At 41.0% G+C, this 16,305-nt stretch overlaps 1 protein-coding gene across 4 annotated transcripts; it reads right to left on the bottom strand.

Moving 5' to 3' along the window:
* Positions 1-1,967: 1,967 nt before the first annotated feature.
* LOC133663402 (uncharacterized) lies at positions 1,968-15,818 on the bottom strand. 4 transcript variants are annotated; one of them, XM_062067848.1, is made up of 3 exons: positions 15,754-15,818; positions 13,625-15,521; positions 1,968-3,201 (listed from the first exon to the last, which is right to left on the bottom strand). In XM_062067848.1, exons 2-3 carry the CDS (start codon positions 15,263-15,265, stop codon positions 3,097-3,099), a joined length of 1,746 nt encoding a protein of 581 aa, XP_061923832.1. In that variant the 5' UTR covers positions 15,266-15,521; positions 15,754-15,818; the 3' UTR covers positions 1,968-3,096. The 4 variants fall into 4 exon arrangements, with proteins under 4 accessions (XP_061923832.1, XP_061923833.1, XP_061923831.1 ...); XM_062067849.1 differs by having other exon boundaries at positions 11,110-15,521; XM_062067847.1 differs by lacking the exon at positions 1,968-3,201 and having other exon boundaries at positions 8,807-15,521.
* Positions 15,819-16,305: the final 487 nt, after the last annotated feature.

Below are 16,305 nucleotides of genomic sequence, written 5' to 3' on the forward strand. Positions count from 1 at the left end.
ATGGCTCCAACAATGTCTTTAATCTTAAATAAAATTCTTACAGACACATCAATGGGAATTTCTGAGGGGAATACTGTCTCCCTCCCATACATCAATAACAATGGGGAGTGTTAAGTTGTTGGGTGGACCTTCGATCGTAATGAAAATAATGTTGCATCCAAGAACATATCCCAGTTGTTTTGCTTGTCATTCACAAGTTTTGTAAGAGCTCTAAGAAGACAACTGAGTGCGTAAGGGATATTTTTGGGACGGACAGGGGTTTAGAGAGATACCCCAGCAGGCACAAGACATTAAAACAACATTGAGAACTTGTTACATTAGGTCCTGACGTAGAGCATGTCAAAGATTACGTTGAAACATGCTATTTGACTACATTTAATCATGCTCTGGTTGATCTGAAACATATGTGTATATATATATATATATATATATATATATATATATATATATATATATATATATATATATATATATATATATATATATATATATGTATATATATATATATATATATATATGTATATATATATATATATATATATATGTGTATATATATATATATATATATATATATATATATATATATATATATATATATATATATATATATATATATATATATATATACAAACCCCGTTTCCATATGAGTTGGGAAATTGTGTTAGATGTAAATATAAACGGAATACAATGATTTGCAAATCCTTTTCAACCCATGTTCATTTGAATGCACTACAAAGACAAGATATTTGATGTTCAAACTCATAAACTTTATTTTTTTTTTGCAAATAATAATTAACTTAGAATTTCATGGCTGCAACATGTGCCAAAGTAGTTGGGAAAGGGCATGTTCACCACTGTGTTACATGGCCTTTCCTTTTAACAACACTCAGTAAACGTTTGGAAACCGAGGAGACACATTTTTTAAGCTTCTCAGGTGGAATTCTTTCCCATTCTTGCTTGATGTACAGCTTAAGTTGTTCAACAGTCCAGGGGTCTCCGTTGTGGTATTTCAGGCTTCATAATGCGCCACACATTTTCAATGGGAGACAGGTCTGGACTACAGGCAGGCCAGTCTAGTATCCGCACTCTTTTACTATGAAGCCACGTTGATGTAACACGTGGCTTGGCATTGTCTTGCTGAAATAAGCAGGGGCACCATGGTAACGTTGCTTGGATGGCAACAAATGTTGCTCCAAAACCTGTATGTACCTTTCAGCATTAATGGCGCCTTCACAGATGTGTAAGTTACCCATGTCTTGGGAACTAATACACCCCCATACCATCACAGATGCTGGCTTTTCAACTTTGCGCCTATAACAATCCGGATGGTTCTTTTCCTCTTTGGTCCGGAAACAATTTAAATGTGGACTCGTCAGACCACAGAACACTTTTCCACTTTGTATCAGTCCATCTTAGATGAGCTCAGGCCCAGCGAAGCCGACGGCGTTTCTGGGTGTTGTTGATAAACGGTTTTCGCCTTGCATAGGAGAGTTTTAACTTGTACTTACAGGTGTAGCGACCAACTGTAGTTACTGACAGTGGGTTTCTGAAGTGTTCCTGAGCCCATGTGGTGATATCCTTTACCATACTTGCCAACCTTGAGACCTCCGATACCGGGAGGTGGGGGGCGTGGTCGGGGTGGGGCGGGGGGCGTGGTTGGGGCATGGTTAGGGGCGTGGTTAATAGGGCAGTATATTTACAGCCAGAATTCACCAATTCAAGTATTTCATATATATATATATATATACACTACCATTCAAAAGTTTGGGGTCACATTGAAATGTCCTTATTTTTGAAGGAAAAACACTGTACTTTTCAATGAAGATAACTTTAAACTAGTCTTAACTTTAAAGAAATACACTCTATACATTGCTAATGTGGTAAATGACTATTGTGGTGGATTGTCCGAAGCTTAAGCAGGCAACAAAAGTAGTTTAGTACAACAAATTTATTTACCCATTATTAGAAGTGCAGGTTGAATTGAGTTGTCCGTGCAGACAGACAACATGTACTCCGGAGCACACAAGACACACACAAGCCAAAATCTCTCTCGAGTCCCGGTCTTCTGCCATTTTTTATATGTCTCTTTTGCGTCATGATTGTTTTTGCGACATCCTTGGACTCCCCAATCATACCCAAACAACCAAAACATTCTGTAGACAGGTTGGCACAACTTAATATTCACTTTTGTCCCACATCCGGGGACACAGAATAGAAGAGAAATCAAATGAGCATACATTCTTGACAGACATGAAATATAGGTCAAAGGTCAGAAATTCTACTACATACCCTCCTTCCAGGTTCTAAAACCCTGGACCTTTCCAATTTCTGACGTAGACCACTAACTTAAATCTCTACCACAGATAGAGGCAAAAACCTCAATGTTTTTATACGAGGCAAAAATTCCGTCTATGACCCTCCTTCAGAGCGATCGCTGTTACCAGCCTGCAGTAAAACCATCTCACAGAACACAATTAGTGGCCTACCCTTTGATTTAGTAAAGGAATAACAAATACTTTGATCATGAACATAATTAGATGAATATATATAGACTTATGACTGTAAGACATTTGCAAAAATATGTTTCCCGGCATTTGCAATGAATGTAGTTACCAATATTGTTAATTACCAATTGATTTTGAACACACAACTGAATTTCGTATGAGTCCATGTTCGATTAGTGCTCGTATAGATGCTCGGTGGTGCCTCAGGCTGGTGGCTTGCCGACACCTTGTTGGGCTTTTGGCTGCCTTGGTGAAGAAAGAGATCCACTCAAACAGTCTGTCTCTGTCTCTTCTTGGGGTGTGGTTCAGTCCATTGGGCAGACTGTTTAATGGCATGTGCGCGCTGGCCGCTTTGGGGAAAATTGAGGTAGAGTTGGAGCTGTGGGGGCTTTTGGGAAGGCTGGGGCAGAGTATGGGGCGTTTGGGCTTTGGTCCAGGCCCTCGGCTTGCTTCAAGGCCTCCTTGCCGCTTCGGCACTCCCGACACCTCCTTCCACAGCTGCTGGAGTCCCGACGGACACATATTGGCTGGCAACCTTAGTTGTTCTCGTCATCGCTGGCAAGGTGTTGTCTCCCCTCTCGGTTCCTTCCAGTCAGGTATCGGGTGTTGGTCCTGGATTGGCTTTGACCGTGCCCCTCTTAGCAAGTGCAAGGGATCCTGGGGTGGCTGCTTTCATCCTCAAATCTGCACAGAGGAACTGGCACACAAATTCTACATTTTGCAAATATACCATTTTGGTCTCATGGTCTTTCCGCCTTTCAAGGAATCTGCTGGTCCTGGGACTGAGGATAATAGCCTGCTTCCTTAAGATGGGTGCCATTGTTTGACCTACTCTTTTTGGGGAAACCATGTCACAAAACATTTAATTACTGAATTGGCATCCTCCTTTGAGGTTGGGGTTGCTTCCGCCAACCACTGCAATTGTCAATCTAAATCATTACGTACCAATATCCTTGATCCTTGATTACTGATCATATTGATTAAATAAAACCTCAACACGCTCAAACTTGACCCAATCCAACCTCACCTCCCCCCTCTGTCCCTGAAACAGGGACAGTGTTAGTCGTAGTAATAGTAATAGTAGTAGTAGTAGTGGTAGTAGTTTCAGAAACATCCAAGAAAAAGACCTGTTATAATTGCTCATATGAGAGCTGAGTCCCGATTTTTCATTAGAATCCAAATTGTTTCATCAATTGAAGATATTTTTTGTTTTAGCACTCTTCTTTCTGGTTTTGTATTAGTGTATTTACAGATGATCTCTTTGATTTTTGTCATCCAATTGTAATCCTAGTAGGGCTGCTTATCATTTGTGTCATGTAGAAGCCGTTTATAATAGCCTTAAGTTTCTTTCTACATGTTTTATTTAACCAGTCCAGATTAACGTCCCCCATGACGTTCACTTCTTTCATACTGTGCTGTTTGAGGATGTCTGAAAATTAATCGAGAAAAATGTCTTTAGCTGTGGTCGGTCGGTATACTACAATTACCTTGAAATACATTTCTGAGGAAAATGTGATTTTAATTCCAACACACTCAGGATGATCTACTCGGAGGGTTATCTGTTCACTTTTAATGTTTTCCCTTACATGATAAATGATAAATGGGTTATACTTGTATAGCGCTTTTCTACCTTCAAGGTACTCAAAGCGCTTTGACAGTATTTCCACATTCACCCATTCACACACACATTCACACACTGATGGCGGGAGCTGCCATGCAAGGCGCTAACCAGCAGCCATCAGAGGCAAAGGGTGAAGTGTCTTGCCCAAGGACACAACGGACGTGACTAGGAAGGTAGAAGGTGGGAATTGAACACCAGTAACCAGCAACACTCCGATTGCTGGCACAGCCACTCAACCAACTTCGCCACGCCGTCCCTACATAAATCATAACTCCTCCCCCCTTTGCCACTTAATCTGTTTTTCTGTAATCTCGTACCCCGGGACATTAATTAGAACAAAATGTGTTGTGGGTTTTAACCATGTCTCTGTTAGACAAAGGTACCCCAGATTAGAGTCTGACAGTAACTGATGGATTTGTTCAGTATGTTTCTTGTTGTAGAAAGTTTAATGATGCGGACACGTTTGTTACTGAATACTTTCTACAGACTTCTGTCTCTCTGCGACTTTGTGTATGTAATAAGCAACTACAATTATTTGATATGCTTAATTTTGTTATTTTAGCTCAGCTGTTGTGTAGCTGCTAGCTCCTTGTAGCCTACAGCAGGAGTGTCCAAATTGCAGCCAATAGCTATGTTTTTAACAGACAACCGAAATAATTAAAATGTGGTATTTGTGTATCGGTCCAATCAGCGGCAGCTACGCCCTGTTTTAATCATTCGACCTAAAATCTTTGGTTTCGTAGGCAGGACAGAGGACAAGGGAACAATGTGGGACAGCAATTGTCCATCTTATACCATGATAATTGTTGTAGGGATATTTCACATGAGAGTCCCACCATATATAAGAGTCAAAGGGCTCCTACTATGAGTCGTCTAATTGGTGATCATACACTTTGGCGGTTTGGGTGGCAGGGCACACGGACGCACCTCAGTCAGCCAGTGCTAGGACAGTTGGAGCAGTCCCCGTCCTCCATTCGTTCCTGGGAGGCGTCCCCAGTAGTTGTCAGCTGATGTCGTGCTGTCAGGCAACATCAGGAAGTTCCTTCTGTGCGGTATTGAATGTCATGGCACATTTCGTAAAGCAGGTCATTACAAGGTGTGTGCAGGCTGACCACAAAGGAATGCTTCAAAGTTTGTGTGGCACCATTGTCAATAACATTGTCCGTTGACACTTATGTCCAGCAGGGGTCTGTTTGGAGCTTGTCTTGTTCAGAGAAGTTGGCAGTCCCCCGGCTGCATAACAGTTTCAACCCTAGCTTGACCTAGGACAACCGCGACTACCACCCAAGTCCGTCTGTCTGGTTTTACATTTTGTTGAGGTTTCTTCCCTCCAGAATTTGGAACTCAAAACATGTACACCCATTCTTTTCATATCCTCTCGGTTAGTTCAATTTTGCATATCACGTTTTAAAATCACAGTCTTAACTATCCCATTAAATGTTAATCAATAACCCTAATTCAAAGATTATACGTACTACTTCATGTGTATTTCAGTCACCTTTTAAATTAATTTTTAATCTAATTAATACTTCACTTGTGCACTCTTACCTCCCATTATGCATGATATTCTACAATACAAAAGAATGTTTTTAATCACACTAGTCACAACATGCACACACACACATTGTTTGGTGCCAACTGTCCTGATAGTGCAGCACAAACAACTCACAAGGCCACCTCCCAGATGTATGGTGTAATGCAATGTCTAATTAAAAATAAATTACTCCTTCCTAAAATGTCAGACTATACTTTAAAGTAAACTGCCTTAAAACTTACTTTTTATTATATTCATTTCCAAACTCACCTCCACCACAGCGGACATCTTCCTCAATCCTATCCCAATACTCCCATAAATTAGAAATGTGTTTCACAATAGTGGTTAAGTAGTTATTTTAAGTAATAGATCTCAATATGTGGAAATTAATAAGACTAAATTGGCCCTAGTGTGTGAATGTTGTCTGTCTATCTTTTAACGTTGATTTTCCAGGTAATTTAATGTTCAGTGAATGTATAGGATAGGCCAATATAAGCTTTGGCTTCCGCCTATTCCTTTTTCGGTCATTCTTTTTCTTTTCTTTTCTTTCTGTGTGTAAATGTGTATGATTGTTTATATGTCTAATCTGTACTGTTAAACTGCTCACACAAATTGGTTGATTTCATATCCTATTTGGACACAAAAAAAATATAAGAATAACTAAAACGTTTTAAAAATTAAACAAGTGATTAAATTATAATAAAGATTTCTATACATATAATCTATCATCAACCTTCTTTGGATAACTTAATTCTAAATATTTATTTTGTTGAAGTATTATTCTATAAATATATTTATAAAGGGTTTTTGAATGGTTGCTATTTTTTAGAATATTTAAAAATCTCACGTACCCCTTGGCATACCTTCAAGTACCCCCCTTTTTGTACGGGCGGAATCACCATACCCTCCTTTGAGAACTACTGATTTAGACTATAAAAATCCTTTGTCCCACACATCATTAGACTGTACAACTCCTCTTTGGGGCTAGGATGACAGGGGATGTAAAACAATAACAGTGCAATACTTTTTCATAACATGGTCGCTAATGCCTAGTTATTCTCATTGTGATATTTTTCTATTTTGTTTCCATTTATACCCCTATTTCTCATTTACTTTGATTCTCTACATGTACTTCTACATGCCTCAATGTCACATAGAATTTTGCTCTCTTTGTTATTTATTTAAATTATTATTTCTGGTTTACTTGCTGTCTGTTTACTTAAGTTCTCATATTTTGTCTGTCTTCTGATTAGAATTTGTTTAACGCTTCTCTACGTTTTGTTTTGACTATGGCGCTGAGTCTGGCAACTATTATCTGTACTTCTCCCTCGCGATTTAGACTCCATGACTCACACAGGTTGACAATATATATATTAATGCTAGTTGCACAGAAAAAGTAAAAAATGTTTTAGAATTTAAATTTAAATTTTACTTCATCGTGATTATTCTTGAAATAATTAAAATGTCAATATAATTAAAGAATCAATTTACCTTTATAAAATTTAATTACATTTTATTGAATTTACTTATTTAACTTTATTCAATGTGTTTGCTATATCATTATTAATTCAAAGCTACAATGTGTCCTAATCTATGATGTGTGTGTGTGTGTGTGTGTTTGTCTCAACTTCCACACAGGAACTGGATTGATCAGATAAGCCACAAGGCTGTTCAATACAGTATATTACACACATAATTAATGACTAAGGAATTTAACAAAGCTTCAATGTCCCAGTCCAAATGTATGTATTGATATTTAAATGTTTATTTATTCGTATACTGTATATTTTATTTTTCCTATTACCAAAACCAACCTGTCAGCACTCTCTTCAGATTGAGACCAGCTGTCCACTCTATTTATATATACATATTTATTTATTTATTTTTTAACGTAGCTCAATGCTATGCTAACAGTGTCACACCTCTTCGGCCCACGTTTAACGTGCAGCTGTCACACAACGACACCTTCTTATCTCAAAATGTCTTCCAGCAGAGACTCCTTTTTTTTTTTTTTTGTCCTTACTGAGTCACACGCACACACATCTTTCCCCAAAAAGCGAGAGCCTTCTTGCAAACTATAGTGTTACACAGTTACAATCACCAGCACAGTTAAAAATAAATGCAACAGTCAACTATTTTTCTCCTCCAGAAGCACAGCTGTATCATATCAGAACCTTAATAATAAGAAACAACATTTATCATTCACTCTTAGATGGAGAAATAGCCAAGGGGGGGATTACTGCTTAGGCTGCTGCCTCCGCGATCCAACCTCTTGATAAGCGGAAGCAGATAATTATATGGATGGATCATTCACTCATATGTTTTCTGTACATAAACTTTGTCTACTTTCTCATAAGCACAAACATTTTAGACAATTTCCCAACTTTTACAGATAGCGGGGCTGTGAGAAAAAGCGTGAAGGGAGGTTGCGTGAGGGAGGGGGAATACCGAGAGGTATAATGTTTGCCTTTCAGAAGAAGGGAATTAAAACAGATAAGAAACCAGGTGCTACACAAAAGTTATTAAATTACGCATATATCTAAATGTACCAACATAAACTGACTCACTCAATACACACACATTTCAGCATTCATCATTATACACACACATTTATAAATTACAATACCACCCCATGTCCGGACAATTATAAACAACTAATGCACGCGTGCTTTTGTGGAATCGGCCGTCTCATTAACAAACACAGGTCCCTTCATTACTCATACAACGGCGATTAACCCGTTCAGCGGAGCAGCCCCTGAGTTTACTCCCTGACCAATACACGGCAACAGCATAAAAGCACCATAGAGTCACTGATAATCACCCAATGCTCTACAGTCATCATGTTTTGGTCAGTTCCATACAGTTTCACCAAAGCTTCACCAAAGCTCTACCATATGGAGCCCGATCTCTACCCGTCTATCTGCAGCAAATTAAACAGAACGTCGTGACAAATACAGCTCAGTTGATCTCCTTTACCGGAGTCACTAAACGGTCACCTAATATGAGGCTTTTTCCCACCGCTGCAGTTTCCACATAGACAGATATGTCGCACATTCACAAACGTATCAATTTTATGTGGGCCAAATGTCACACCAGTTAGTTAAACCTGCCTTAAATTTAGCTGTATTCAACTTTTACTAACCTGGTGCACTTGCAGAAGAAGACTCCTCTGCCGACAACGACAGAGGAGGAAGAAGTTAAAAAAATGTTTTAGTCTCGTATCGTTTGTGCTTCTACACTCCAAACCACCAAAATTCTAATAACAATCCCCTTATGTTAAAAACAAGAAATCACAAGTTTTCAACAAACACACAGACAAATAATCACATACAAAACAACTCAATCCAACTGAAACATTTTCACTTTCCAGTTAGTTAAACACCCCCACACAAGAAGTCGCAGACGTCAGGATGAGTTGGACCCGTTTTTATATGGCAGGTGTGAAACTATAACAAACAGATACAGTATAGATGCATCAGTATACACAAATAATGCAGCAATTATTAATTAAAGCTTAACATAAATCATATACTGTCTCATTACATTGATATGAGCCAAAATAATGCAATCAAAATAAGACTTGTAAATAGTTCCTTAAACATTAAATGAACTACTTAAATGTACTACTTTCTAACATATATTCCATCTAAACATCATTGTTTACTGCAATACTCACAGGGAATGCCTTTATGAACTCTAACACAGCTACAGAACAGAACAACATGCCGTCTCCGTGGTCTGAATCACATTACATCATCATCTCTGCGCAGCATGGCCAGGACACTCACTTCCTGATTCTCTTAAAGAGCCAGTGCACACAATACTAATGGCAGAGCCAGAACACTCCCCGTCTGGCATCCTATGGATACCACAAATAAACAAACTTAAACATCACCGGATAACAGAAAAAACAATTCTGATATGGGTCTAAAATAAGTCTTAACAGTCCCTTGGTTAGCGACTCTAACCTCAACCTTTCTCACGGTTCCATCGACACTGGGAACTGTCTTTGCAATGACGCCCATTGGCCACTCATTTCTTCTTGTTTGTTCGTCCTTAAGGAGTACTACATCCCCTTCTTTAATGTCAGTCCTTTTGTGGTGCCATTTCTGACGAGATTGGAGGCTGCTGAGATACTCCTTTTGCCACCTGCTCCAGAAGTTGTCTGCGAGGAACTGAACACGCTTCCAGTGGCTCTTCAGCATCTCCTTCTGGTCGATGTTGTCACAGATTGGAGGAACAGCATGCGTTTTTTGTGTGAGCAGCATAGCAGGGCTTAGAATGAAAGGATGCTCTGGGTCTGATGAGACTGGTATCAGCGGGCGGGCATTCATTATGGCCGTGACTTCTGCAAGAAATGTAGTCAGTATTTCATGGGTAAGTTGAGCACGACCAGCTTGCCGCAACATGTTGTCCAGAATGCGCCTCGCCAGGCCGATCATACGTTCCCATACTCCCCCCATATGGGATGAATGGGGTGGGTTGAATACCCATGTGCACTTGTGTTCCTGTAAATATTGTTGCACTTTGTTCTCGTCTGGCACTGACGTTGTGATGTCTTTGTGAGCACCAATAAAATTAGTGCCACAGTCCGAGCGTAGCTGTTTAGCAGGACCTCTCAGCGCAAAAAAGCGCCTCAGTGCATTGATAAAACTTGATGAGCTCATCTCCTCCACAACTTCAATGTGAACAGCCCTTGTGCACAAGCAGGTAAAGAGTACTGCCCACCGTTTGCTGTTAGCCTGTCCTCCTCTTGTACGCCTTGTGAATACTTCCCATGGACCAAAAATGTCCAAGCCCACATAAGAAAAGGGGGGCTCTAGCTGAAGTCGGTCTACTGGCAGGTCACTCATTATTTGCTCCTCAAACTTTCCTCTCAGTTTCTTGCATGTAACACACTTGTTTATAACTTTGCCAATGCACCTTTTTGCACCTACAATCCACAGGCCACTTTCTCTGACCGCCGCTTCGGTAAAGTGTCTCCCTTGGTGGTTAACCTTTTCATGGTGATGTCGCACAAGGAGGGTGGTTATGTAGTTGGTGCCTGGTAATATAATAGGATTCATTTCTTTTGTTTCTAAGCCTGAGCGAATAATGCGACCACCGACTCTCAATATGCTGTCATTTCCAATGATGGGCTTAAGCTTTATGAGCGGGCTGTGTTTGGAAAGATTTTGTTTTGCTGAAATGCATTTGATCTCATCTGCATATGTTTCTTGCTGAACATTTTTCATCATGATGTTCTCAGCTTGCTCTAACAGTTCACATGTAATGGCTGTTTTACAGATATGCCAACCAGTACAGTCTTTGTTTGTTTTGGAAAAGGAGAAGCATTGTGCTACGTGAATCAGGTTTGCTACAGTTCTTTTCAGTGATTTCCATGAGGAAAAGTGTTCCCAGCGTTTTGTGTCTAACACGGTTTTTGTAGTGTTTGTGCAGAGGGTTCTTACCTCTGAGCGCACCTCTGCATCACTGTCTGGCTCCAGTAGCTCATACAGATGTTGCTCTGGCTGGATGTCTGAAGAGCACTGTAGGAAGGCCGGCCCTGTGAACCATGACGTTTTCTGCAACTCTGAAGCTGGGACAGCGCGTGAGCCGTGGTCAGCAGGATTTTGATCCGTTGCGACGAAGTGCCATTGCTCAGGTGTTGTTGACTCTCTGATGCGTCTAACACGGTTGTTTACATAGACGTAGAAGCGCCTTGACTGGTTGTTGATATAGCCCAGGATCACCTTGCTATCTGTGTAGAAGCCAATTTTGTCTATTTGATGGTCAATGTCATCGCTTATCACTTCTGCCATTTCCACAGACATAACTGCTGCACAGAGTTCAAGCCTGGGGACTGTAAGCTCCGGCTGGGGGGTGAGTCGTGCCTTACCCAGGACAAAGCCAACTTCTGTTGTGCCATCAGCAGCGGTAACTTTAATATAAGCAACTGCACATATTGCTTTCATAGATGCGTCCGAAAAGATGCATAGTTCTACACATTTGGCTTGAGAAAGTGGGATGTTGGAGTATGTGCGCGGCATTTGGAGGTTACTGAGGCATTGTAGGGACTGCTGCCATTCTATCCATTTCCCTCTCATGTCCTCGGGCAGGGCTGAATCCCACTCTGTAGTGTGCAGCGAAAGTTCTCTCAAAAGGAGTCGTCCTTGGATGATGACTGGAGACAGAAACCCTAGCGGGTCAAATACACTGTTTACTGTTGAAAGGACCATCTGCGTGTGTAGGGTTTGTCTGTATGGGGGAGTGAAAGGTGAAATAGTCTGATATTATGTTCCATTTTATGCCAAGGCTTCGCTGATCAGGAAGGTCGTCCTTGAACAGGTCCAAATCCTGGAGATCTTTGGCACGGTCCTCCACTGGAAAAGCATCCATCACCTCAACTTTGTTGGAGGCTATTTTGAGGAGCCGGAGATTTGAGGCTGCTAGCATTTCTTGTATTCTTTTGACAAGATTGATGGCGCCTTGCTCAGTGGGAACAGACTTCAAGGCATCATCCACATAAAAGTCTCTTTCAACAAACTGACGCACATCTGCCCCGTATTTTTCCTCACCTTGTTGTGCAGCTCTTCTTAGCCCATAGGTTGCTACTGCAGGGGAGGGGCTATTGCCAAAAACATGGACGCACATTCTGTAGTCCACTATGTCATTTTTGGGGTTATTGTCTTTGTGCCACACAAATCTTAAAACATCTCTACAGTCCTCTCTTACTAGAAAGCAGTAAAACATCTGCTGAATGTCTGCGATTATTGCAACTTTATGCTTCCTAAACCTCACTAGTACACCCAATAGACTGTTGTTTAGGTTAGGCCCTGAGAGTAACGCATCATTAAGTGACATACCTTCAAACTGTCCGCTGGAGTCAAATACCACTCTTATCTGCGATTTTTTCTGTGGATGGTAGACTCCGAAAAAGGGCAAATACCAATACTCTTTATTTTTCTGTACTGGGGGTGCAAGCTCAGCATGTCCATTGTCCATCATCTTTTGCATAAAGTCTGTGAGGTGGGACTGCATTTCTGGGTTTTTTATGAGTGTGCGTTGCAGTGACTTGAGGCGACTAACTGCATACTGCCGGTTGTTTGGTAGTATTTTCCTTGGCTCACGAAAAGGTAGTGGGGCCACTCAGCTCTTTGACTCATTTTGTGTGAACTCATTGTCCATAATTTTGAGGAATAACAGATCCTCCATCGAAGGTGCAAGCTTGTTGTCATTTTTAGTCTGACAGAAAACTTCTCTTCCAAAGCTTACGTTGCTTGCATTTTCTTTCATTTTTGTGCTACTGAGAGCTAGCTGTCGATCTGGAAGATTAGTCTCTGATTTGATAGTGAAGTGATTTTCACAAGGAGGAAAATGAGTGGGCCTCCCATTTGCTAGAACGTGAGTCTTTAAACTGGTGACCTTTGAAGGCTTATGAGTGCTACCCAAGCAAACTTCTCCCACTATCACCCAGCCTAGATCCAGCCTCTGTGCATATGGTGCATTGTGTGTTCCATTGATTTGACTGCGCACTTTATGGACTCTTAGAATGTCTCTTCCGAGTAATAGAAAAATCTCAGCACTGTCATCTAGAGGTGGTATTTTGTGTGCAATACGTTCGAGATGAGGATGACCTTGTGCAGCGGCTGGAGTGGGAATTTCCTCTCTTTTGTTTGGTATCATGTTACACTCGATCAACATTGGTAGCTGTATTGCAGTGGCGCCATCTATGGACTCTATGACGTAACCAGAGGCTCTGCGACCAGCTGTGAGACCTACACCAGAACAGGTCTGCAGAGTGTATGGCGCTGCAAGGCTGTTAACTTTGAACATATCGAAAAACTCAGAGCGTGCCAATGACAAGTTGCTCTGGTCGTCCAACATGGCGTACATTCTTTTGCTCTTGCTTCGGTCATTAGCTGGGTAAACACTGACCAGGCATATTTTACAACATGACTTTCCTAAAAATCCCTCCCCACATACCTCAGTCCAACTTGCAACGACTGTTTCCTCCTGCCCATCTTCTTGCTCCCCGCCGTGATATGCTGGAGGTAAAAAACACCTGAGAGGAAGGGAAGGTGAGTCTGGATGCAAGGCAGAAGGGTGCTTGTCAGAGTCACATTCAGAACATTTAACTGCTGCTTCACAGTTACGAGCCACATGTCTGGTAGATGCACAGCACTTGTAACATATATTATGTTGCTTTAACATTCTCTTCTTTTCTTGTAGAGGTTTTTCCTTAAAACCTCTACAATGTTGTAGTGCATGAGGTTTGTTATGTACAGGACACCATTTGTCTGGTTCATTAGTGGGTGTGGCTGTTACGCTTGTTTTATGCACTGAAACTGTTCTGCGGTTGTTACTGTAATTTTCTCCAAATCTGTCCTTTTTTACTCCGCTGATGAATGATGGCTGGATATGGAAACTTGGGTCGTTGCGTGCCTTTGCTTGTGTCTGAATAAACTGCAGAAAGAAGGTAAAAGGAGGAAAAATTACTTTATATTCCTGTTTGTAGCGTGAGCCTTCCATCATCCATCTGTCTTGTAGTCCATACGGCAATTTTTCCACGATTGGAGCGATGCCTCTTGCCGTATCACGATAGGACAGTCCATGTAAATATCCTTCTTGCATTGCTGAATTGATTTCCAACAGTAAATCGCTTAGCTCTCTTAGTTTTAGGTGATCTTTTGGCCCTATTTTGGGGAACTGGTCAAGTTTTGCAAAAAGAGCGCCCTCTATGGCCTCTGGCGAACCATAGGTCTCTTCTAGCCTGTCCCAGATGAGTTGTAATGCAGCGGGTGATTTATTTATATTCACTGCTCTGATACGACGTGCATGTTTAACTGACTCTGGGCCCAGTGATTTAATCAGGAGGTCAATTTCTTCCCCAGCTTTAAGATCAAGACTCTCGGTAGCGTTAATGAATGATGATTTCCAAGCAAAATAATTTTCTGGTTTGTCATCAAACTTTGTGAGCTCAGACGTTAACAACTGGCTCCTTACTAGATATTTAGCAAGTTCATTAGTGTCATTAGAATGATATTGAGCAGGTGAGTAATACTGGTTGCGGACAGTAGAGGGCGTTGTATACATAGGAATATTATGGGCACTGTTTTCTGGGGGTCTTTGGGGCTGATAGTCTTTTGAGACTGTGGGTACAGATTCCTGTTGCCTATCTGATTCCTTAATTTTTACTTTGTTCATCCCTTCATCTAGTTTAATGTCCTTTGTGTTTATTTCACGTGGCTCTTTATCACTGGGCTCAATGCTGGGCTCACTGTGTTTTCTTATGTATTCAGCTGTCCGCTCATGGGCGCTTTGGATTGAGGGCAGATGAATAGAATGTTCCACTGTCGTTTCCAATCTTGCAGCAGCGTCCTCCATCACTGCTGCTTCGGCGGCGGCAGCTTGTGCTTCACCTTCCTTCTCCAGTGCATGGAGTGTTGCTTCCAATCTAGCTTTTTCTAGTTTAATTTCTATTTCTTTCTTTGCAAATGCAGCTCTGGCCTGGGCAGCTTCTGCTTTTGCACGTGCTGTGGCAGCTACTAACGTTAGACTTGCGGCAGACGATCTGCTTCCGGACGATCTGCTTGCCCGGGAAACCGTAGATTCAGCGTTCTCCATTGTTCGTGTTGATGTACTCACTATGCCTTTACGCTGACTTAACAACGTCTGTCGTGCTGGTCTGAAAACAGCGTATAACAGTGCAGCCTGGGGTTCAGCAGTTCAGCCTGGGGTTCAGCAGTTCATCGAAAGGTGTCCCTTTTCACTGTACTGGCTTCATGAAACCTTTTCACTTTCCAGTTAGTTAAACACCCCCACACAAGAAGTCGCAGACGTCAGGATGAGTTGGACCCGTTTTTATATGGCAAGTGTGAAACTATAAAAAACAGATACAGTATAGATGCATCAGTATACACACTAATAATGCAGCAATTATTAATTAAAGCTTAACATAAATCATGTACTGTCTCATTACATTGATATGAGCCAAAATAATGCATTCAAAATAAGACTTGTAAATAGTTCCTTAAACATTAAATGAACTACTTAAATGTACTACTTTCTAACATATATTCCATCTAAACATCATTGTTTACTGCAATACTCACAGGGAATGCCTTTATAAACTCTAACACAGCTACAGAACAGAACAACATGCTGTCTCCGTGGTCTGAATCACATTACATCATCATCATCTCTGCGCAGCATGGCCAGGACACTCACTTCCTGATTCTCTTAAAGAGCCAGTGCACACAATACAAATGGCAGAGCCAGAACACCAACCATAATTTACCCCATTCCAGGTTGTTTTTGGAGAACCTGACTAAACCTATCTTTTATCAAAAACAGATTCAGCAATTAGTCTTATCGATCCGGCTCTCTCCAGGCAAGAAAATGTTTACACTTTAAAGCAAAACTGCTTACCTTGTGATGCGCGCGTGCAACCATTTGTCTGCCTGAGAGAGAGAGCGGGAGCGGCTGTCGACCAGTGTGTAGCACCCCTACTGTAGGATAGCAGGTTAGTACAACAATTAAGATTACTAGGTTCTTGGCTGTATAATTGAGAGACTCGCAATGAAACGTTAAGTACTTAGTGGACCACAGAACAACTGCTGGCAAATGTATTGCACAATAATAAACAATAACACATGAACAGTGTG

Source organism: Entelurus aequoreus, linkage group LG13, assembly GCF_033978785.1.
Source record: "Entelurus aequoreus isolate RoL-2023_Sb linkage group LG13, RoL_Eaeq_v1.1, whole genome shotgun sequence".
NCBI lineage: Eukaryota > Metazoa > Chordata > Actinopteri > Syngnathiformes > Syngnathidae > Entelurus > Entelurus aequoreus.